The following is a 26,518-nucleotide window of genomic DNA, read 5'->3' as shown; positions in this document are numbered from 1 at the left end:
AGGGAGGGAGGCAGGAAGAGAGGGAGGGAGGGAGGGAAGGAAGGAAGGAAGGAGGGAGGGAAGGAAGGAAGGAAGGAAGGAGGGAGGGAGGGAAGGAGGGAAGAGCTGAAATATTGTTATAATTTTCAAATTCTATTATAATGATAGTTATCGATATTATAAATATTAATGATCATTTAAAAGAAAAAGAGTACTAAGATATAAGTTTTAATGACGTTAATACTTAATTGCAAAAGATTATATGTAGGGAGGTAATCAGATATGGAGGAAAAAGCAGTAGAATTGGGCTAAAATCCTGACTAGACTATATCCATAGGTAAGCACTTTTTTTTTTGAGCAATTTATTTAAACTTGATTACAAAATCTTAAAGAATTATTGCAAGGATTTAGCAAGACAATGTGAAAGGGTCTAGCATAATGCTATAAAAATATTATTAAACCTGAACCCTATGAAAATAGTATAGAATAGAAGATCTACAGTACTTCACTTAATATGGATACCTTTTTCAGGACCATTTCGATTGCTTTTTCCTGAAGTTCTTGAATGGAATGAAGAAGAATCATGATTCTGGGATGGAGGAGCAAACAGTGGTGGAATTCCTAGTAAGGGTGGGAAGAAAGCTGCCCCTGCACGAGTATGAACATCCGTTGCTCGCCACCATTCTGCACCTCAAAACCAAACAAACCAAACACACAAAATTATTTGAATTAACATTCCAGTTGTCACAATTGCATTCTATATTTTACGCCCCCCCCCCAAATATTTCAAGTTTCATCTTGGAACAGAATTGTTTAATTACACATAATTCTGATCATCTTCTTAACTGTAAACAGCAGAGTAGAATTGTACACTCATTACTCTTCTCATTATGCCAGTATCCAAGGAGCTTTCCTTAGTAGCTTTCTAGACTTCAAGTTTATAAAAAACAAAAGTAGTCCATAGTTTTGAAAATAAAAGTGAAAATTTGGAATATAAAAGAGCTGCTTGTCTCTCTGATGATTCATATCTATCTTTTCTAATCTATTTTAAACCCTTAGAATTTAAAGTTATGTCTACAACCTATGTTAAGAATTCCTTCAAATTACATACAACATAAAACTGGCTCTAATACACCAGGTGGTCTAAGGAATAATACAAGACTACTGTAATCTATTATAGTATAAATGCAATCTAGAAGAAAATATTCTGTTGTCAAACAAAAATATAAATATAGCAAAATCAGTAGTTTTTTTGTGGTCAAAGAAATTCTCCAAAGAAGATTTCAAAAACAGGTAATACGGCATTAAAATATAAAAGATTAGCCGGGCTCGGTGGCTCAGCCTGTAATCCCGCGCCTTTGGGAGGCTGAGGTGAGTGGATTGCCTGAGCCCGCGGGTTCGAGACCCGCCTGGGCAGCGAGACCTCATCTCTACAATAAATCAAAAAATCAGCTGGGCGTGGTAGCGCGCGCCTGTAGTTCCAGCTACTCAGAAGGCTGAGGCAGAAGGATCACCGGAGCCCAGCAGGTCGAGGCTGCAGTGGCCGGAAGCGGCCACTGCACTCCAGTCTGGGTGACCGAGTGAGACTCCAACTCAAAAAATAAATAAATAAATAAATAAATAAATAAATAAATAAAAGATTTATAAAGTTTCTCCCCTTAAAGTTAATAAAGAAATCTTGAATTTTGTTTATATTTCTATTCATAAATTACAGATAATAATGCTTGCTTTACTGATATGACTAATAGAAAATAACGGAATGTAATTTAGATACTCAAATTTGGCTCTTCATTAAAATCTTTAGAAAAGGAAATAAGCAAAATTTATATAATATATTTTTCAGGGAAGGATGAAGTAATGTTGTGTTGTTCCATCTTACATCTTGAGAATAATTTTCTTCAACTGGCTAACCTGCTATATTATCAAATCAGTTATTATCTTTCAGGCCAATCTTCTAAAGATATGGAATATTTTTTGCCAACTGTAACAGCCACAAGAAAATTAAAGGTATAAAAACCATAACAACACAATTTGGAAAAACTCAAAATTGTCAGTGTACTGTATTATATGATCTTTAAATCTTTCTAGGAATGTCTCTTCATTAAAAATAGAATGTAAAGTGATATACACTTTCATTATCTAATGCAAAATCTGGTTTTAAAAAGTGAAATGCTCATGATAGCAACTATTCTCAAAGTTCTATAAAAGTAAACACAGAACCCGCCTGGGCAGCGAGACCTCATCTCTACAATAAGTCAAAAAATCAGCCAGGCGTGGTAGTGCATGCCTGTAATTCTGGCTACTCGGAAGTCTGAGGTGGAAGGATCGCCGGAGCCCAGCAGGTCAAGGCCGCGGTGGCTGGGAGCGGCCACTGCAATACAGTCTGGGCGACAGAGTGAGACTCCAACTCAAAAAAAAAAAAAAAAAAAGTAAACACAGAAAACTGCAGAAGCTATTCCACTGCACTGTGGAAAAAGGCATTGCTAGTGAAATGACACCAATGTATACTCAGCCACGTCTGAATGATGGGAGTTGAACCAAGAATAACTATACAAAAGCATTAATATTTATCCACTTTTTAGATGAAAGATGTGCCTTCAGATATGAAAAAAAGTGTATATTTTGGGCTTATATCAGCACAGTTGGAATCTACTGTTATTTATAGATTTGAAAACTATGTTCTACCTCACTGATAAAAAGGGATTGAGGTTTCCCAAATATATATATTATTTAACAGAGTCTGTAATGAAAGCATTAAAGTTGAATACATAGACTTTATACACAACCAACAAATCAATAATCAAAGTGCAATTAAGATTCAAATACTTTAGAAATAATCAAACTCTGAACAAATTTTAAAATGTACTTCAGAATGTCAGTGATAAATAAGCACATAGTAGGGATTACAAAAACAATTTTATAAATAAGCTGACACCAAAGAAGAAAATACAAAACAAGTAAATAGTAAATAAGATCAATTAAAACATGAAAATGGTAGAGCTTCTGAATATAAACTTTACAAATGTCTGATATTATTTCATAGGAAAAATAAAATTTCTATTATCTTCTGAATTTAGAAAAATAACAAACAAAATTTAGTCACTCACAAAGTAGTTTTTTGGTAAAATGAAAAATGCCAGATAAGGATTATATAAATCAGGACATGATGAACTTCTAAGTATATAACACAAAAAGTAACAGCACAGTTGCAACATTTATCATATTCAACAGAAAAATTCTAATATTTCAGAGAATACACTGGATCTCAATTTAAACCTAAAAGACTCAGAAGAATTTAAAAATTTTTTATACTTGCTAGAGCCAGATATATTTCACAAAAAATTATGGTAATTTAATATTAAAATATGACTAAAAATTATTAATATTTTTAAAATTACTACAAAATACTATTTCTTTTTCTTTTTCTTTTTTTTTTTTGAGTTGGAGTCTCACTCTGTTGCCCAGACTGGAGTGCAGTGGCCACTCCCGGCCACCGCAGCCTCGACCTGCTGGGCTCCAGCGATCCTTCCGCCTCAGCCTTCCAAGTAGCTGGAACTACAGGCACGCGCTACCATGCCTGGCTAATTTTTGATTTATTGTAGAGATGAGGTCTCGCCAAATTGCTCAGGCGGGTCTCGAACCCGCGGGCTCAGGCAATCCACTCACCTCAGCCTCCCAAAGGCGCAGGATTACAGGCTGAGCCACTGAGCCCGGCTCCAAATACTATTTCAATAAAACTAGAAACAATCTTATTATACTAATATAAATTAATGTTACATTTAATGATTTAATCTAAAATGCATATAATTTAAAAATAAATTATTCTTCATTTAAAATTTCTAGTAATGTCCTGCCTTTGTGTCCTCATTTATTGGGTGAATTTAAAAGTTTGGAAATTTGGGCCTGGCATGGTGGCTCATGCCTATAATCCTAGCATTTTGGGAGGCAGAGGTGAGAGGACTGACTGAGCCCAGGGGCTGGAGACCAGCCTGGGCAACTTGACGAGACCTTGTTTTGAAAATAAAAATTTAAAAATTATCATGGTGGATGGTATGCACCTATATTTCCGGCTATTTGGAAGGCTGAGGAGGAAAGGTCATCTGTGTCTACCAGGTCGAGGTTACGGTGGCCGTGATCAGCCTGGGTGACAGAATGAGATTCTCTCAAAAAAAAAAAAAAGTAATTTGAAAATTTGGCTAACCTTCTGAATAAAGCTGTTTATAGAGAATTTATATTTAAGTTATTACACTAAATTTGCAAGTTAAATGAGTCCTTGAACAGTCTCTCCCCGTTGCAAAAAGTGTGCTCATATAGGCATACTTTTATCACTAAAGTCTGTCTTACAACTGTCTGTTTATCCATCTCTTAAAAACAATAAGCAACATAAAATATATTATGTGTATCTCTCAGTAACTGGCCTGGAGTACAGAACATAACAGATGCTCAAAGAATTTTATACATTAAATGAGTAAGTAAATATTCTATGTAGGTGAAGGAAATTATCAGAGTTTTTCTATATAGTGAAAGTATCAATGTTATTGAAATCCAGATGAATAATTTTTTACAATAGTTAACTACCATTCTAGTGCAGAAAGTACTCTATTTTAATGGTACAGTAATTATATTGTGGTTTAGAACGTTCTAAAGCAATAGCAAAATAAACTATGATAAAACAAAAAAATTGAAGATACCAGTAACTATTTGATTTTTACTCAGTAATCTTATATTTTAGCATATATCTGTTGAATGCTTATCTTACCAAACAATTATGCTAGAAATGGAATTAAGTATTTTTATTTCATTTTGTTTTATTTTGTTATTTTATTTTATGAGACAGGGTCTTGCTCTGTTTCCCAGGCTGTAGTGCAGTGGCACAATCACAGCTCACTGCAGCCTCAAACTCCTGGGCTCAAGCAATCCTTCTGCCTTAGTCTCTTGAGTAGCTGGGACTATAGGTATGCACCACCATGCCTGGTTAATTTTTAAATATTTTGTTGTCCAGGTTGTTCTCAAAATCCTGGCCTAAAGTGGTCCTCCCACTTTGGCCTCCCAAGGTGCTGGGATTATAAGTGTTTACCACTGTGCCTGGACCCATTAATATTTCTGAAGAAAACATTAAGACTCAGTTTACGATTTCTTAAACTGTCTACTCAAATTACTTCTTCCCACCATTCCCTTTTCCCAGACAATTGGCTTCAAGGAATAATAAAACAACTATATACTTGAAATATAGATTTAACTATCTATTCTTTCTACATATAGTCTTAAAAAGAGACTTGCTTCCTTTTAAAGGAGCACTTAATTTATTAATCACTAAAGTGGAAAAAAGAAAATAAATTATGACTTATTCCACTGCACTGTGGAAAAAGGCATTGCTAGTGAGATTTAACTATCTGTTCTTTCTACATATAGTCTTAAAATTTTTGGTCATTATATTTTAATATTAAATTGACATAATTTTATGTGAAATATATCTGGCTCTAGCAAGTTTAAAAAATTTTTAAATTCTTCTGAGTCTTTTAGGTTTAAGTTGAGATCCAATGTATGCTCTGAAATATTAGAATTTTTCTGTTGAATATGATAAATGTGGCTACTGTGCTGTTACTTTTTGTGTTATATACTTAGAAGTTCATCATAATTTATGTTATATACTTTTGTGTTATATACTTAGAAGTTCATCATAAAGTTACAAATTATGGATTAATTATGGATATCAGACACAATATTCAGCACTAAACATGACTTATCTCCTATAATCTTCACAAGCACCCTATGATGCAGGTACTATTATTATGATCCTCACTTTTCAGATGAGAAAACTGAGGCTAAGAGGTCAGATAACTGTTCAAGGTCACATAGCTATAAAGTAGCAAAGCAAGATTTAAATTCAGGTCTGTTTGTCTCTAGACATGCTCTAATGGTTTTAAACTATTTTACATACATTAAAACATGCATTCCTTACAAAAATTTATGAATGCAAAATTAATCAGTGGAAACACATTCAAGTTTACTTTCAGGATAATAAAACAAATTAAAGTATGTTTGTCTAATTGGTGTCTTACTAAAGTGTGTTTTTTAAATTGTTGTCTCAGTAAATCCTCATTATCTGTGGAATTTGGGATAATACCGGTCCTCTTGCCACATAAATGGTGCAATTCTGTAGTTGTTTGATCAAACATAGAAAAATAAAGAAATGTGAGAGTCTAACTTATTTTCCTTACAAAATGAAGAGAAGTGAGAACCCAAAATAAAAGTATAAACATATTCATTACAAGAACTGGACTGAAGTTTCACATTGTAATTTAAATAATTTTAAAAAATCATATAAAGCTGAGAAAAATTCAAACTCTATACTTACAATATGTATACTTTTCTGTATAAAATACTTCAATCAAAAGCATGAGAAAAACTTGTGATTTATTCCCTTCTATGACAGATACCTATTAACAGTTAAATACCTGAATACCTAAATAACTGCTCTGCCACCTAACATACATGGTATGTTGAATTTTTTTGTACATGATAAATGAAATTGAGCTAATTCTTGCACAAAAGCTTTAATACACCAGGCATCAGACTATTCTTTTTGTTCAATTTAATAAATAAATTACTGCGTGAACATTTTCAAGCGTTCCTTCTTTCCTTAAACACTGTTTGTAACAGATGTTTACCTGGAAAAGATGCTAGTTGGGGATGTGCGGCTAAGGCTGTGGGTGTACCAAGTGTCCCCAAACCACCAAATTCTGAATGCCCTGAGCTGGCTGAATGTAGACCAAAGACTGGGTGGCTGACCATTGGGAAGGCACTCGACACTGTGGACAGGTTAAACGGTTGATCCCCAGCTGCTCTGAATAAATGTCCTGGGAGGGAAAAAAACACACTTAAAGTTGTACTATAAAAACAGATAAGATTTATCTGATTTCAGCGTTTATAGTTAAAATCGATAATAATTTATCATTTTACAGTTTTTCTTCCGCATTTTCTACTTTCAAACCCTACAGAATAAGATGTTTCTAAAGCATGAAAGTACTCAAATGATAATTTAAATGAATGATATAACTTTATTTACTTAGAATTTGAGATTTGAGAACTGATGTTTGAAGTAAATAATTTTCACTAATTAAAATAGTTTGACCTAAAGTAAGTGAGGTTAATTTTCTGTTAATACATGTACATTAATATATTATCAAAAGTTTTTACTCACAAGAAAGAAGATTAAAAACATCCTATTAATCTAAGGTTGAAAACCATTGAAGTAAGTCCAAAATCTGTCACCAAGTCATTACTCAAATTACCACACACCCTAGGCAAAGAAATCCCAGTTTCAATGTGCCAGAATTGAAGTACTGTTCTATAATACAGTGATGCGTCATTTAATGACAGGTATATGTTCTGAGAAATGCTTCACTAGGTGATTTTCGTCATTGTGTGAGCATTATAGAGAGTACTTACACAAACTTGATGGTATCACCTACTATACATCCAGGCTACACGGTGTAGCCTATTGCTCCTAGGCTACAAACCTGTACAGCATGTCACTGTGTGAAAACTTGTAATCAGCTGGAATACAATGATAAGTATTTGTGTATATAAACATAAGCAAAGTAGACTAAAAATAGGCCTTGTAATCTTATAGGACCACTGGCATATATGTGGTTCGTTACCAATCAAAATGTCATTATGCAGCCTGTAACTGTACTACTTAGGTGATATAAAAAAGGGATTATATTCTAGCCTAATCAAACAACCCACAAAAGGATTTAACAAATAAACTTACTAAGGTATTTTTCGAAATGCATTCACAGGTGTTTGTCAATATAAAATTATTTTTAGCTTCCTGAAGGTAAGACAATATTCAATTCAAATGAATGTGACTTGTCAGCTAAAAAAGAACTTAACACTAAGTGTTATAACTCCAGGTTGGAGTGTTACGCTATCAAAAACATGACTCATTTTTCATAGTTGGCAGGAGTTCGGCAGAAAATTTTTCTAATACTTGGAACGCTTCCCTTTACTTGCAGGAAATAAGTAAGATACCCTGGCACAAAACTATAAAAATAGAAAATCCATTCCCAAACTCCAGGTTATCGTAAGAATTTGCTATATGAAAGTATTGTGCTCTGTGTTAAAACCAGAATTAGGCTTCCTTATTATCTTCTGTACATATTACATCATTCCTTCACTGTGCATTGCAATTTAATTGGTTTTAACACAATATGCTTGAAGTAAATTTGAAACTGTAAGTTAAAAATAAGTATACTTTTTGCTATCATTTAGTTATCAACCAACTCTCTCTCTCCTTTGCTGTTGTGCTCCCTGAAAAATAAGTCGTAGTCCTAAAAAGGTCAGGGTGTACCTCCAGAGACTGTTACAGATGTTGTATTCTTCACTAAAATAATGCCATATTTTTAAGTGAAATAGGAAGATTTTTGAAAATAAGATTTAAATAAATTGCATCAAGTATGTCTTGTATCAGCCTATAAGGAAAAATTTTGACTCAGGGTAGTGACCCCACTACAATACATCAATAACCAGATTTCACAGGAAAGATTCTCAAAGTGTCTATAAGGAAGGCCCATAAAGCAACTGTGAGGTGAGAGGACAAGGAAAGAGCACAAGCTCAGATGTCTTTTCTAAGTTGTCCAATCTTTGTTTTGGTTCATTAAAGCCTGAAGAGAAAACTGGTGAATTGGTTCTTTTGTGCCATCAGAGTTCTGGACTGCATTAGCCCTGAAGCAAAGTCAAATTAAAACAGAGCATGCTACTGCAAAGAATGATTACCCAAATATCACTATCTTTAAGACCAGTCATAGACCACCAGAAACACTATGGGACTTCTTTGGCTTGTCTTGGAAAATTTTCAAAAACCTCTCTAGTGTCTCTAAAAAATGAGCCTGCAACCTTAAAAACCAGTGTTTATTTTCATTTGTTATTACATATAAAATCTCCTTCTCACCAATCAAGTCAACTTCCTGACTCAAATGCACTTAATCAAATGTTTTATTTATAAACATACTATGATCAGTTATATTTCCTTCTCTATCATTTTCCTTATAAGCAAGTCAAACTGAGCATTACAATTTTGGAGAATTTAGCATTAGTAATTTACATTTTACAAAATAATAACTCTTAAATTATATCAGTTATATGTACATACAAAGAAATCTGCAGGGCATAAATTTAAAATTACCAAAACTAAACAAAATATAAAAATTCAGAACCAAAATTATCAACAATTGGAAACTGATAGAAATACTTTTATAATTAATAAATTAGTAGTAGACAACATTCTTAGATGCATAATAAAACATTAATTTCATTAGTGTGAAGAAGCAAATAAGATAAACCTTGCAGTCTCACAAGCAGAAAACATAAGCAATAACTAAATGAAGTTATCACTCCTGCAGTAACAATTAAGAACCAATCATATATAATTTGATAACAAAGTCTTTTTCTAACTCTAAAAAGAACAACATCTAGAAGCAATTGATATAGAATTTCAACAAAATATGAGCTTTATCATAGATTCAAATGGAGAAAAGAAGTATAGATCTGTACACAGAATTACATCTATGTCTGGTTACAAAGTAGATTTGAACAATGGAGTTTAAATCAAGGCGACTCACTCTACTTTCTAATTCTCACTTCTAAAATGCTTGGTTAAAATAATTAAAGCATGGAAAGCATCCTTAATGACAACTGAATCTACAGGGCCTATCCTGGTTGGTGAGAAAATATGCACCTCTGTATTTAGTAAAGAATTATTAGAGGCATATTATAATGATGTAGTAATACCATGCATTATAAAAAATACCAAATATCAAAATGAGGGACTTTGTTACATATAGAAAAAGTTATACTACAGAAGAGAAATAATTTAATAATACATGTCATAGTAAAAAACTATGTTTTGTCTTTATAGTGAGAATCTAAAACTCAGTGGTTTTAAAAAAAATCTTTCTTATTAAAAGGCTCTGCAACAGTATAATTTTCTACCGTTTTTCTTCCACCTTCTAAAAAACACAAATAGTAATTCTGTGCAAAAAAAACCTTTCAGAATTATTGTTTATTTAACAATTTTAGTACTTCAAACATTTCATGAACAAACTTTTTAAGCATCAGAGTGCTATGCTTAAGTAACTGGCATACAAGGATGAATAAGAAATAATCCCTGACCTCAAGGAACTCATGTTTTAAACATAATTTAAATAGTGTAAGACTATTTTTATACTATAACATATAAAACAATTAATATTCAAATATTACAAGACGGTGTTGTCATATACAGGACTCAGTAATATATCCCAAACACCTAAAACAGTGTCTGGTACTAGTAGATAGACAATAAATATTTTTGATTGAATCAATTCACTACTTAGAGCAGAAGCCAAAGGGCTTCTATCAGAACAAGGAGCTACCTTGAGTCTTTATTTAATCTTTCATGTATGCTTCCAGTTTCCATTGCCTTATTTCATCAACTCCTGGTCCAAATTTTTAAAAAATCGCCACTTGGCCCCTTATTCCTCCTTGATTCCATTTAAGTCATATGTTGGATTTTATCACACAAAATTCCACCACTTTGAAGATCTTAAACTCTTTAAGTTTCACTCTTTAATCACAATTTCCATCATTCCATCCTTTATTTCCCAGCATGACCTGTGGTCTCTTCCAATCCACCCGACCCTATCTATCTTCTTCCCTCTCAAACCCATCAACATCTCTCCTGTATCAACCTTAATGGAAAAGTCTAATACCTGCTATGTCTACTTCTTCCCCACTTCTCAGAATCTTTAATATTTGTACGAAGCCCCAAGTCTCCCTTCCATCTAGGCTGTAAAAATCACTAAAGTTTTCCTAAACACTAGATCTCACTAATCTTCACTCTTCATTCTTAACCTTTTATATAAACCTGGCATTCCTGATGTGCCTCTTTCTTATTAAAACCCGTTTTCATCCTTAAGCTCCAGGACATGGAACTCTCTTGGTCCTTTTCTTAACTATTTATCTTTCAATAATACTACTATCTCCCTTATTAGGTTTTCTTTTCTTTCTTTCTTTTTCCTAAATGTAAGCATTCCTAAAAATTTTGTCCAGCAATCTCTTTTTTCCTTTCTATGCTTTCTCCCTGTTTCATGTGCTTCCACTGTTTTAATTATTGTTTCTACACAAATGAATTCTAAACCAGGATTACAGATCCTTCAGCCAAAGACTGAATTTTATTCATCTCAATATCTCCAATACCTGGCATAATCCGAAACACAACAGATGCTTAATAAATGTCTTCCACTGCTGCATTTTTGGCCATATTATTTCTTCCACCTGAGAACTTCCATATTATTATTCCTCTATAATATGCTCTTTAACTATGGTGCTTTGTAATCCTATCTATTCTTTACTAACCATCTAAAAAATCTATTACCCAAGGTATATTCCTTAATCTCACAGATATGTTTGGGGCCTCCTATTAACATTCATGGTATATTATCCACAATTTGTCTTTTTTCATACCACAGCTAGTGTATATAAGGTTATGAAGGAAAGAGCAGTTTATTAATCATTTTGACTCTTTACAAAACACTGCACAAAGCAAAATGTTCTCAGCTGGCAGACACTTCATAATATCTGCTTTATGCAACTCCAAAAAGTAGCTTTCAATTCTTTGTTTCTCTCTTCTCTTAAAGGGCTAGAATAATCAGAACCATTCTTTAAATGATTAAAAATATAATATGTCATTTTGCTCCAAAGTCATTAACAATGTACTAAATAAAAGTTCACTGGGTAGTTAGACTGATGTCTATTTTGTAGCTTTAATCTTTTTATACAGAAGGGGGTGCTGTTTTGATTACAACCTTGGTTCCGCTGTGAGGACAACCAGCTTAAAATTTCAAGCTACTATACACAAGGGGATTTTTTAAAATCATAGACTGATGATGATTTTAAAAAAATCATCTGGATTTTTTTGATGATGACTCAGTGAATCTTACAATCATATTTAAAATAAAGCATATTCAGTATTAATATAAAAGCAGAAAGAGGTATTTTTACACAAAACAAATACAGCACAAGTCTAAAACAAATACAGCACTATTAACTTTGTGACTATAAAACAAAATTATTTGAATATTAAAATGCTCCACTTTTAGAGAAATATATTTTCCCTACATTAATATACCTAATATCAGCAACATTCCCAAATAAAACCTGTCTTGTTTAAAACTTGTAAGTTTTGCTCAGAGAAAACATTTGCAAACTAATGAATTATAATAAAATAATAACACTTTTAGAAGACCACAATTATTCCTTTTTAGCAGATATTAGCATTCAAACATAGTTTCAATATTTAAGTCCTACTTTATTCTATTTTAATATAGATAACAATGTACATAATATTTTGCATCATAAAATATACTTAAATTATAAGCTGAATACTTTTCAGCAGAACTTTTCAAATTCTACTAGCTAATTCAAATCACTACATATATAAGTGATTAAAAGCAATATGCAAGTGCCAGTGTGTTAGTAACAAGGCATGGTAACTACAAGAGTCTTTATTAATATTAATGAACAATACAATAAAGTTTTTCCTACCAATAAGAATGAAAAAGTACAAATACTATTGAACTTAAACTACTAGTGAATAAAATCTCCTATTACTACGGAAAAGTCCAGGAAGCATATTAAAACAAAATAATTGTAAATCGTAAGAAATAAGTATGCTAAAGCAATCAACCTTTAAAAAAGAATCAAGAGTGCTTACTGATATAACTCTACATGTTGTTTCCATGTGTGCTAAAAATGTATTTTTATCTTCCAATTCTACACAAACTCGGTGCAACATCTTCAAACTTCTGTCTCTAGTTCCTTAAAATTGTTAGTATAATTTTACCACATTACAAAATCAGCTTCTATCATACATCCTGCAAAGTATGGCTAATCATCAAAAATGGCAGTATATCAAAATAAAGTTCTTATGAGAATTTTAATTAATCATTAATAACTAAGTGTAATACCCAAAGTGAACACCATCAAAACTACTGTAAACTAAAGAAATACTCAAATAATGGCTGACGTATTAAAAATCTTAAGTTCATTAATAGTTAAATATTCTGAAACTCAGAATATATAGATTCTATAAACTTGAACTTTGATTAAAGAACAAACAAAGAATTCTACAGTTAATGGTGACAGAACGTTTCTCCCAAATAATTTTCATTTCATCCCTCTACTCTCCCTTTATATTTTAACATTTAAAAATATGCATAAAGTGGAAACAAAGCCTTTTATAAAAAGATATTTATAGCCTGTATTTATCTTACACTGTATGAAATGTCATACGTTTCTGTACAGAACTATGACCACATTTGAATACAGGGTGCTCCCCCAAACAACACTAGTAGGGGGTGAAGTTCCATAACATATGGCATATGCATTGTATTATATTGTTTAAATAGGAAAAAAATTACTTCTGATGCACATCTGGCCCCAAGTGTTTTTTTAATTGCAAATTTATAATTATATACATTTATGAGATACAAAATGATGTTATAATTTATGAATGCACTTCAGAATAATTTAATCAAGTATGTTAACATATCCATTAGCATGAATACTTAACATTTGTGTGATGAGAACATTTGAAATTTGGTCTCTCAGCAATTGCATAACTCTGTTATCAACCATATTCACAACACTATGTAACTGAGCTTAAAGAAAGAAAAAAAATATTCCTCTTGAGATTGTGTACCCTTTAATCATCATCTCCTCCATGACCCCACCCACTCAGCCTATGTAATCACCTTTCTACTCTCTACTTCCATGAGTTTGATGGTTTTAGATTCCATATGTATGTGAGAACATGCAGTATTTGTCTTTCTGTGCCTGATTTATCTTATTTCCTTGGCATAATGTTCTCCAATTCCATGCTGTTGCAAATGACAAAACTTCTTTCTTAAGAATAGGATTTCATCATGTATATATACCACATATTCTTTATCTATTTATCTGCTGATGAACAATTAGGTTGATTCCATATCCTGGCTATTGTGAATGGTGCTGCAATGAACATGGGAGTGCAGACATCTCTTTGACAAACTGATTTCAAGTCTTTTGGGTAAATACCTACAAGTGGGATTGCTGGATCATATAGTAATTCTATTTTTTAGTTTTTTGAGGAACCTCCATACTATTTTCAAAAATGGCTGCACTAATTTACATTCCCACTAACAGTATATGAGTTCCCTTTCTCTACATCCTCATCAACACGTATCTATCATCTTTTAGATAAAAACCATTCTAACAGGTGTGAGAGAATACCTCATTGTGGTTTGAATTTGCATTTCTCTAATGATAAGTGATGTGCATTTTTTCATATATCTCTTGGCCATTTGCATGTTTTTTGAGAGATGCCTATTCAGATCCCTTGTGTATTTTTAAATTGGGCTTTATATTTACTTTATTTATTTATTTTATTGTATTTTTTTAGTTGGTATCTCACTCTGTCACCCAGGCTGGAGTGCAGTGGCACAATCACAGCTCATATAGCCTCGACTTCCTGGGCTCATGAGATCCTGTTGCCTCAGTCTTCCAGTAGCTGGGGCCACAGGTATGCAACATCATGCCCTGTTAATTTTTTGTGTTTTTTGTAAAGACAAGGTCTCACTATGTTGCCCATGCTTGTCTTGAACTCCTAGGCTCAAGCAATGCCCTCGCCATGGCCTCCCAAAGTGCTGGGATGACAGGTGTGAGCCACTAGCTATGCCTAGCCATATTTACTTTTACGTATTTATCTTGAGATAATTTTAGACTAACAATAGTTGCAAAAGCAATACAGAACGTTTCTATATACTTTCTGTCTAACCTCACTGCCCCTTATGTTAACATCTTAGACGATTATAAAGCAATTTTCAAAATTAAGAAATTAACTTTGACTGATTAAAATAAAAAAAATTATTCAGATTGTATCAGTTTTCCCACTAATGCCACTACTCTGTCTTAAGATCCATCCCAGGATCCCTTATTATATTTAGCTGTTGTGTGTCCTTAATTTTCTCCAACCTGTGACAATTCCTCAGTCTTATCGTTCATCACTGTAATACATTGAAGTGTACTGGTCAGGTATTTTATAGAATGTCCCTCAGTTTGGGGAGTTTATCGGATGCTTTCTCATGATAAGAAGAAGTTATGCATGATTAGAAAGGATACTTAATGTAGCCTCTTCTGAGCAACCTATCTAGGACATATGTTTTTATGTAGTACTGGTGATGTTAACTTTGATCACTTGGTGAAGTTGGTATCTGCAAGGATTCACCACTGTAAAGCTACTATTTTCTCTTCAAGCGAAGTTAGAAAACCAGTCATTAAAAGTCTAAGTAGCTTAGAGAACAAAATCTATCACTTAACATTAAAGATAGTGAACAAGCTTTAGATTTAGTACAAAGAATGCTGTATCAGTACTCAGGCAAATGACTATTCTTGAAAGATAACAACAGTTCCTCTTTTGTAACAAATGTTTTATAAGATCTACTGAAACATTTAGAGTTAATAGGTTAAAATTCCCCAAATTACATTTTACATATACTTCTATATTCAAATATAACTATATTTTATTTTAATAAGGAAATAGAAAAAAAACTAAAGTAATTCTTGCTTTACTTACTTTAATCTCAATAAATAAGAAAGTCTCCATTTTCCCATAATGAATAGAAATTATTAAAATTAGCTTTGAAAATACATACTGGGTGTACTAGTTTGCTAGGGTTGCCATAACAACATACCACAACTGAATCGCTTACAACAACAGAGGCTTACTGTTTCATAGTTCTGGAGCTTAGAAGTTTGAAATCAAGGTGTCAGCAGGGTCATGCTCCTTCTGAAGACACTAGTGAGGGATCTGTTCCATGCACCTGTCCTAGATTCTTGTAACCTTAATTATTTTTTATGTATTCTCACACGTGCTTCTCTCTGTGCATGTTTCTTTGTCCAAGTTACTCCTTTTTATAATGACACCAGTCATATTGGACTAGGGTCCAACCTAATGACCTCATTTTAACTTGATTACCTCCATAAGGTATCTATCTCCAGTAAGGTCACATTCTGAAGTATAAGAGGTCAGGACTCCAGCATATCTTTTTGTGGGGAAGACAAAATTTAACTAATAACATTTGTTTTATATTTTTAACAGTACTTAGTTGACTTGAACACATTATCGCTCGTAAATAATTTATTGTTAACATTTTAAATTGAAACTACAAAGTTCTTCTAATAAAATTTAAGGAAGAAAATATTCCAAAAATACCTGGAAGGACCTGGTACCTTGTGATCAAACCTCTCATTAAATAAACCCCACTCCGCTGGGCTCGGTGGCTCAGCCTGTAATCCCGTGCCTTTGGGAGGCTGAGGTGAGTGGATTGCCTGAGTCCGCGGGTTTGAGACCCGCCTGGGCAGGCAAGACCTCATCTCTACAATAAATCAAAAAATTAGCTGGGCGTGGTAGCGCGTGCCTGTAATTCGGCTACTTGGAAGGCTGAGGCGGAAGGATCACTGGAGCCCAGCAGGTCGAGGCTGCAGTGGCCGGGAGCGGCCGCTGCACTCCAGTCTGGGCAACAGAGTGAGACTCCAACTCAAATAAATAAATAAATAAATAAATAAATAAAAATAAACCCCACTGCAAGAAAGGCTAGACAGTTGAAGATTCAAGAGCCTTTATTTAGAATTTATAGATACAAAATTGACAAATCAACTAAATAGGAAAATAGTGTTATAATAGTTCATACAATAATGTAAGAACTTAAAGAAATTTTGGCTTTATCCACAAACCATCAAGAGTAGGCCTATCTCATTCTCTTGATGATTCTCTACTGACTGTAAACTTAAGCCCTGGCTGTCTTTTAAATAAGTTTTAATTAAATCATAACTTTTGACTCTCAGGTGTGTTTTTTTAATATACTGCCTCTTCAAGGAAGGTGAAATGATTTTTAAGATTCCTCATCCTATACCTTATCATGCTCATTCCCAACTAAAATCTACATAGTAACTTGCAATTAACAGAGGAACCCATAGCACAGCTCAGAAAACTTATTAATCAGAATCAATTTATAATGTAATTTTCTTTTTAATGATAATTCTATTTTTGTCCTCTTGAAGAAACTCCATACAGTTTTCCATAGCAGCTACAAGAGTTTCCATTTTCATCAACAATGTACAAGGGTCCCAATTTCTCCACATTCTTGGAGAAGCACTTATCTTTATCTTTTTAAAAAATAATAGCTATTCCAAGAGGAGTATATGTCAATATCTTATTGTGGTTTTGATTTACGTTTTCCTATGATTAGTGATACTAACATTTTTTTTTTTTAAATGCACCTATTGGCCATTTAGATGTCTTCTTTGGGGAAATGTCTATTCAAGTGTTTGCCCATTTTAGAATCAGGTTCTTTTCTTTCTTTTTTGTTCCTCTCTCCCCCCCTCCCCCCCTTCTCCCTCCCCCTCTCTTTCACTTCCTCCCTCTCTCTCTCTCCTCTGTCTCTTTTTACCAGAGTCTCACTCTGTTGCCCATGCTAGAGTGCAGTGGCATGACCAAAGCTCACCACACCCACCAACTCCTGGGCTCAAGCCATCCTCCTGCATCAGCCTCCTGAGTAGCTGGGAATACTGACATGCAACTCCATCTTGCTCTTTTTTTTTTTTTTTTTAAGAGACAAGATCTCACTGTGTTGCCCAGGCTGGTCTTGAACTCCTGATCTCAAGCAAATCTCCTGCCTTGGCCTCCCCAAATGCTGGGATTACAGGTGTGAGCCACTATACTCAGCCTATGTGCTTTTTTATTATTGAGTTGTAGCAGTTCTTTATATATTTTGAGTGTTAATGCCTTATCAGGTATATAGTTTTCAAATATTTTGTCTCATACTGTAAGTTACTTTTTCATTCAGTTGATTGTTTCCTGTGTTGTGCAGAAATGTTTTAGTTTGCTATAATCATATTTGTCTATTTTTACTATTGTTGCTCGTGTTTTTAGTGTCATATCTAAGAAATTAATGCAAATATCAATGCCTTTAAGTTTTTCCGTCGTGTTTTCTTCTAAGAGTTTTACAGTTTCAGGTGTTATGTTTTTGTCTTTAATCCATTTTGAATTGATTTTTGTGTATAAAATAAGGGTCCAATTTCATTCTTTTGCATGTAGATGTCAGTTCTTTCATATCACGTAATTTTCAAGTCCTAGTCCTGCAAATTCATCTCTCTTTCCCTTCTTTTCTTCAACAGTTGTTTCATTGTGCCAGGTACTGACTGGATACATATTGGTAAAAGAAAATAGATTCAGCCCCTGCCCTTTAAATGTAGAGGGGACAAATGAATAAAACAACATCAAATGTATAATTATAAATTGTGAAGAGGGCTATTAAGGAAATTATTAGGTGCAGGGATAGGTAATAGTAGAGCAATAACCTAGACACTATGATCAGAGGTCTAACTAAGGTCTGTATTTGTCAAAATTCTTCACAGAAACAGAACCAACAGGATTCATTGATTTATTTTAAGAAACTTGCTCATGAGATTTTGGAGGCTGACCCAATGGTGTAACTCTGGGAACTGGAGATCTGATGATGTAAGTTCTGGTCATAGGAGGAGACTGATGTCCCAGATCAGCCAGTCAGGCAAATAGAACTAATACCCTCTTCCTCCATCTTTTTGTTCTATTCAGGCCCACAAAGGATTGGATGATGCCCTCCATCACTGGGGAGGACAATCCGCTCTACTCAGTCTGCCAATTCAAATGCTAGATACCCTTTCAGACATACTCAGGAATAATATTTAATCCAAGCACCCATGATCCAGTCAAGTGGACACATAAAATTAACCACCACAGTGTCTCTGGACATTTAACCTAAATCAAAGCATGAAAGATTAGTTTTATGAAGATCTTTCAGACAGAGGGAAAGCATATTTGAGATTCTGAGTTGGTAAATAAAGTTTTGTATCTGAAGAAGTGAAAGGTCAGGGAGATTGAAAGATAACAGGCCAGAATGAGAACAGTAACAGGTAAATCTGAAGCAGTAGGCAGGGTTAGATCACGGAGGGTGTACAGACTTATATATCCATTAGATTGAAAAATACAAAACACCCAACTCAGTAAGGCTAGGTGAAAAGGTTAATTTAATGACTCACATCACTCTAAAAGGAAAAGGCTCATTTCAGATGAAGAAGCTAGACTGAAGGTTCACTAAGACCTACTTTTTCTCTCCTCTTTTGGTCTACTTCCTAAGATAGGCCCTGCCTCCAAGATTTGTTGGGAAGAAAATGGTATACTTCCTTACCAATGTCAATAAAAATCCCAGAATTGAATCTTTTTGGTTTGACAAGTCAGACTTGTATTATGTGCCCATTTCTTAACTATTCTTGCCTAGAAAACATGATGTTTAGATTAGCTAGGCTGGGCCACATGCCACTTCTGGAGTCTTAGGTGAAAAATTTGTTTTAAAAATGTGATTTATTTTAGGAGGAACAATTGCTGGTAACGGTGAAATATTATCTGTGAATCTTCCACAGGTGATAATTACAAATTTTGGGTTAAAAAACTCCCTACAGATATTGGAAAGCATCCAAAAGCAAAGAAAAAGCTGAGACAGTTTGGAAAAATGGAAAAATGATAACTAGAAGCAAAATGTGTGCCTCCATAGCTTTCTAGTTTGATAATGCTGCCTAAGCCTCAGAGCTATAACTACCGAAAATGGCCAAATAAAAACCAATGGGCTTATCAAGTAAAAGTGCAAGAGGTCATATCCACAGCTAAGAAAATATCTGGAAATTTAAAGAGAAAATCCTGGGAGTGATCAAAGCGCAGAAAGAATGACACCCACATTCAGAGTTTATATCCAAATGCCTAGTTGCAAGCACACTTGCATGAATGGGAAAGAACTCCAGTGTCACTGCAAGATAGCTGGTAGAGAATAAAGAGAAATCTACTCTTGAAAGGCAAAGCTATACACCACAGATCTGTTAAGTTTGATGTATACCTTCATTAAATGCACTCCCCTACCATAATTAGCTCAGGCAGCAGAAAGCCTGACGTGTCACAGTACACAGCCTAAAGATGGCAGAGCAACTGGAAATTAGAGGGTAATCTTAGAAACAGAAAAGGAGACCCATCTCTATCTAAATACTTTGCTGACCAAGAATTTTCACTGGTACAGAGGAGACCTTAGTAGAAGGCTAGTCAATAAAAGTAAACATGGGAAGCCCAAAGAACAGAGCACAAATATTATCAGTCTGCTTTCTGATCACAATAAAACTAAAATGGATAGCAATTTCAAAAGCAAAAAATAAAACTAAATGCTAAATTACTGACTTCTAGACAACCCAACAGTCAACGAAGAATTGACATAGTAAAATAGAAGTATTTTTGATAAGAAAAGAAAAACATATAAAAAGGTATGTGTTGCAACTACAGGAGTACTTACAATGGAAATTCGTAGCATTAAATGCATATGTAAGAAAAGGACTAGGATCCAAATAAATGATCGAGTTTCCCCTCAAGAAAGAAACTAGGGGAAAAAAAGAGGAAGTCACACCCACAAAAAATAAAACTCCAGAATAAAATAATAAAAATAAGAGCAGAAATCAATGACAAAGAAAACTGAGAAAACTCTATGAAACCAAAAGACAGATCTTCAAAAAGAATCTATAAAATAATCCTTAGTCACTGAGAAAAGAGAGAAAACACACAAGTTATGTATATTAACAATCAAACAGAAGATATTACTACAAATCATATAGACATTAAAGGGATAGGTAATATTTGAATAACTTTGGGCCCATAAGTCAATGACTTACACAAAATGAATAAATTCCTTGAAAGACACCAAGCAAAGTTCACTCAAGAAGAAAGAGATAACCTGAATAGTCCTACATGTACCTATACTTCAATTTATTTTATTTTTTTAGAGACAAGGTCTTGTTTTGTCACCCAGGTTGGAGTACAGTGGCATGATCATAGCTTACTGCATCCTTGCTCCCTTGGGCTGAAGTAATCTTTCTGTCTTGTTTTCCAAAGTAGCTAGGATTACAGGTGCATGCCACCATGCCCACTAGTTTTTTTGGATTTTTTTATTTCTTATTTTTATTTTTTTTGAGTTAGAGTCTCACTCTGTCGCCCAGACTGGAGTGCAGTGGCCGCTTCCAGTCACCGCAGCCTCAACCTGCTGGGCTCCGCTGATCCTTCCGCCTCAGCCTTCTGAGTAGCTGGAATTACAGGCACGCACTACCATGCCCGGCTGATTTTTTTGATTTATTGTAGAGATGAGCTCTCACCAAGTTGCCCAGGCGGGTCTCAAACCCTCAGGCTCAGACAATCTACTCATCTCAGCCTCCCAAAGTGTGGGATTACAGGCTAAGCCATCGAGCCCAGTTTTTTAGGTTTTTTTTATAGACAAAGGGTCTTGCTATGTTGCCCAGGCTTATACTTACATTTTAGAAGGTGAACTCATAGTCAATATCTTACAACAACTTAAACAAGCCGGGCTCGGTGGCTCAGCCTGTAATCCAGCACTTTGGGAGGCTGAGGTGAGTGGATTGCCTGAGCCTGCGGGTTCGAGACCCACCTGGGCAACTTGGTGAGACCTCATCTCTATAATAAAATTAAAAAAATTAGCTGGGCGTGGTAGCTCACACCTGTAGTTCCAGCTACTTGGAAGGCTGAGGTGGAAGGATTGCCGGAGCCCAGCAGGTCGAGGCTGCAGTGGCCGGGAGCGAGCCACTGCACTCCAGTCTGGGTGACAGAGTGAGTCTCCAACTCAAAAAAATAAAAAATAAACAAACAGATAACTTAAACAAAGAAAACCTTCAAGGTCCAGATGATTTCACAGGTAAATTTGACTAAACATTTTGTGAATAAATATCAATCCTATACACTTCCAAAAACAAAAATACCAACAAAGAAACAGCAAGAAAATGATATAATCTCCATGAATGCGGGTGCAAAATTCCTTAGGAACATTTTAACAGATCAAATGCAACAATAGTTTAAAAGGATAACACATAGGCTGGGCGCGGAGGCTCAAGCCTGTAATCCCAGCACTTTGGGAGGCTGAGACAAGAGGATTGCCTGAGATCAGGGGTTTGGTTCGAGACTGGTCTAGGCAACTTGGTGAGACCTTGTCTCTATAATAAACAAACAAACAAACAAATAAATAAGCTGGGCATGGTAGTACATGCCTGTAATTCCAGCTACTTGGAGGCTAAGGTGGAAGGATCGCCTAAGCCCCACATGTTGAGGCTCCGGTAGCCGTGAGTGTGCCATTGCACTCCAGCCTGAGCAAAAGAATGAGACGCTGACTTAATCAATCAATTGATCAATCAATAACACATTATGACCAAATGGAATTAATCCTTGAAATGCAAGATTGGCTTAACAACAAAAAAAATTAATCAGTGTGGTTCATATTAGCAAGTTACAAAAGAAAAGCCATATGATCATTTCAATAGATGCAGAAAAAAATAAGGGACAAAATTAAATACCAGCTCATTATAAAACTCTCAGCAAAGCAGGAATAAAAAGGAACCGTCTCAGTGATTGCCAGGGTGGGAATGGAAGGAGGAAATCAACTTCAAAAAGATACAAGGCAACTTTTTGGATGATGAAAATGTTCTACAACCTAAAGGTTAAACGAGCATACACATTTGTCAAAATTCATTAAATTATACACTTAAAACGGTGAATTATATATAAATTACACTTAACTTTTAAAAAACTAAGAATAGGGGAGTTTGCATAATCTGCTTCACTCTGAATGGGATAGATTAAAGCAGGGCATGCATGGAAGTGGAAAGGTCAGTGAGAATGAACTGCAACGATTCAAGTGAGAGATTTTAGTGTAGGTTAGGGTAGTGGTATTGGAGACAGAAAAAAGTGTATAGACTTAGCTTTATTCTGAAAGCAGAATAAAAGGGATTTAGATGTGAAGACGAAAAAGAAATAGATAAATCTAGAGATCACTATATTTAAGGTTTAAGCTACTGGATGCATACTGGTATCATTTAGTTAAATGAGGAGGAATGTGAGAGAAGCAGGTTTTGAAGGAAAGTTAAGAGTTTAGTTTTTGTATACATTAAATTTGTTAAGTTTAAGATGCCTATGAAATATCTATGTAAAATGTGTATGTTAGGACCTCAGAAAGTTTGAGCAGTGTCTTCATATAGGTGCATTTAAACAAAAACAACAACAAAAGAGACAAGAGACGTCAGAACCAAGACTTGGAAAATGCAACATTTGTGAATAAAGAAATGTACAAAAAAAAAAAAAAAAAAAGCTAAACTAAACTAAAAAGGAATAGCAAGAAATAGAAGAGGAAAACTACAAGTGGTATAATGGAAGCTACGAGGAAAGATTATTAACAAGAAGAAAGGAAAAGTTGGCTTGTGAAAATTCTGGCAGAAAATAAAGGAATAGCCAGAAGAATCTTAGGGGTATAACAAGGGCTTTTGGTATGGATTGATTTTTTAGGATGGGCAACACTAAGAGAATGCTTTTATACTAGTAAACATGATCCAGTAGATAAAGAAGAATTACTGATACTGTATAGAAGGAATGAAGTCCTTGAAAAGTCTTTTATAATCTTTAAGAAGTAGATATTTGTTATTATCTGTTAAGGTTAAGAATCATATCACTCTGAGTTAAGCATTTGATCTATTTGGTTTAATTTATATTCTTGCATAGAGCAGTGTATTAAAGGAGATTTGTAGTAAGTATACATATGCTATTAGATGCACTACTAAAACAGTTTTTTTAAAAAATGGGAATAAGGCTTATATACATATACCAGAAAAGAGAATTATGATACAGAAGTGAGGAGATACAGCAAGGAAGAGCTATAACCAGATGAGCTCAAATGGGTAGACAATATTCAACATTTGTTTCAACCTCTTTTTAGTGTGCCTTCCTGTGATGCAGGACCTGGCAGCAAAAACTACATTTACCAGTCTTTCTTGCAGTCAAGTTTCTGGAAGTAATTTGTATTCTGCCAATCAGACGTATTTGGAAAGAATTAAAAACAACTAAGCTGGGCAAATGGCAGAACACGAAGTATCCTTTTTGCTGGTTCAGATCTAGCAGGCAGCACACAATAGTCTTGGAGCAAATTCTGTCATGGTTTATGATGACTGGATTTTAAGTAAGGTGGCATGATCATGCAGCCAGCACTTGGAACAGTGGTATCTTGACTGAACCAGAGGGAATTTCCTTAGCAGGTCAATTCAGCAATAATGTTCTTAAATCATTCATGAAGTCAGGGGCCAGCTCTTCAATAATTTTATACATCTACTGTATCTAATTCTTTACATTAAATAAATCTTTCTGTTTAAAATAGCGTTAGTGATGTATGCTATCTCTTGCTGAATTGATTGATATTTTAACCAACGGCACAAATTGGTAAGAGTTCCAAAACCAAAAAGCCAGTTCAGTCTGTCACACTGGCCTGATGCCTACTTTTCCAATTAATACTAAATGAGAGGTGCTATGGTCTGAATGTTTGTGTCCTCCCAAAATTCATATGTGGGAAATGAATACCCAGTGTGATAGTATTGAGAGGCAAGGGCTTTCGGAAAGGAATAGTGCCCTTAGATAAGAGGTTAAAAGGAGCGACTTTACCCCCTTTCCTACCATGTGAGGACACCATCTAGGAAGCAAAGCACAAGACCGACCTCACAAGACACTGAATCTGCTGGTGTTTTGATTTTGGACTTCCCAGTATTTATAACTATGAACAATACATTTCTGTCATTTATAAATGACCCAGTCTATTGCAGCCTGAATGAACTAAGACAAGAGGTAAGTGAAATCTTATAAATATATGCATAAAGGAGGGTTTCTTAAGCAAGACAGAAAAAGCATAACTATAAATATAAATATTGATAAATTAGGCTACATTAAAGTTGGAAAATTTATTCATCAAAAGACAATGTAGAATTAAACACACACTACAGACTGGGAAAATATATCTGCCACATATAAAACTGTAAAAATTATTTTAAAAAGCACCCAGTATATAAAAAGAATCCATAAATCTATACACTTCATTAGAAATATGTACCAAAGCCCAAAACAAGCATCTTAAAAAATAGAGGAAATCCAGACAGTTGAAAATTTATAAAGTCACCTCAATGAGACACTAGTTCATATTCATTACTGACAAAAATAAAAAAGATAGACAATGCCAAGTGTTAGGATGAATGATATAATCAGGAATTCTAATACACAGCTGGTAGGAAAATAAATTGCTATTACTGGTAAAGTTGAAGACATCTTCAGAAATGTATGCTTATATGCAACAGGATCCATGTATAATGACATTCATAAAAGCATAATTTGTAATTGGCAAAAGATAGAAATAACTCAGAACATCTACCAACAGTAGTATGGGTATATAAATACATGTATATTCCACTCAAATGCAACACACACAAAGATAACTTAGTATTTTGCCATTTAAAATGTATTCTTCTTTCACATTTTTTATGTCACCCTTCACCAAGTTACCCAAGTCATGTCAGAGCTCCCTCTCTCTAATCACACCTTTGCCTAAATTCAGTCACTATATTATGTGAGAATTGATTCCCTAAATATCTCTGGAACCTTGTTTCTCTACTCCAATAGTTCCTAATTTGGGCCCTCATCATTCTCACCTCATCATATGCACCTCCTAAAGGTCTTGTTTGCCTCTAGTTTCACCCTCATTGCAAACTGGTGCTCCAAATGCTACTAAAGCTTTCATTTTCAAAGCAGTGTAATTATATAGATGTTTCTTTTGGTTACAGTATGAATTAAAATAATGGTAACCATTTACTAGGCATATACTATATTTCAGGCATTATCTCATTTATTCTCGTAATGTTCCCAAGTGGGTGTTGTTACATCTATTTTATAGAGGAGGCAACTGAACCTTGGAAACATGTAATTTAAACAAATTCCAATAGCTAATAAGTGGACAAGCCAAGATTCAATTTCAGGGCCATTTGACTGCAAAGTCCTTGCTTTTAATCATTACATTATACTGCCTAAATTCTTAAGCATGGCACATGAAGTTCTAAATGATCTGACCTTGACCTGCCACCCAGCTTAATCTCGCTCATGTCCCTCTGCTCTACTTAGTGATAGCAGACATTGCCAATCCATTTTCCTTCTTCCTTACTAATAGAACCCATATTTATTCAGGACAGAAATGTGCTCAGTTAAAAACTACTCTTCCTGGTCTTTCTTGAAACTGGGATCACCACCCACACAGATCTGATGTAAAGATTTAGGGGAAAATCTCTGGATAGGGTTTCTGAGAAAGCTCTTTAAAAGGAGTCAAAGTAGCTGGGCTCAGTGGCTCAGCATGTAATCCTGCGCCTTTGGGAGGCTGAGGTGAGTGGATTGCCTGACCCTGCGGGTTCGAGAACTGCCTGGGCAGCGAGACCTCATCTCTACAATAAATAAAAAAATCAGCTGGAGTGGTAGCACATGCCTGTAATTCCGGCTACTTGGAAGGCTGAGGCGGAAGGATCGCCGGAG

The 26,518-nt window shown here is 34.6% G+C and overlaps 1 protein-coding gene across 2 annotated transcripts in view; it reads right to left on the bottom strand.

Moving 5' to 3' along the window:
- The window catches only part of BAZ2B (bromodomain adjacent to zinc finger domain 2B), a 406,036-nt gene that overhangs the window by 116,415 nt on the left and 263,103 nt on the right, over positions 1-26,518 (bottom strand). For both annotated transcript variants that reach the window (XM_021716325.1, XM_021716326.1), the window contains 2 exons: positions 6,651-6,839; positions 502-669 (listed from right to left, as the gene is read on the bottom strand). In XM_021716325.1, coding sequence (XP_021572000.1) covers positions 502-669; positions 6,651-6,839 — 357 coding nt within the window. The remainder of the gene's footprint in view (positions 1-501; positions 670-6,650; positions 6,840-26,518) is intronic.

The sequence above is a fragment of the Carlito syrichta genome, unplaced genomic scaffold (assembly GCF_000164805.1).
Source record: "Carlito syrichta isolate Samal-C Ts95f unplaced genomic scaffold, Tarsius_syrichta-2.0.1 Scaffold308699, whole genome shotgun sequence".
NCBI lineage: Eukaryota > Metazoa > Chordata > Mammalia > Primates > Tarsiidae > Carlito > Carlito syrichta.
The sequence above is the reverse complement of the archived record's forward strand: the minus strand, read 5'-3'. Positions and strand labels throughout refer to the sequence as shown.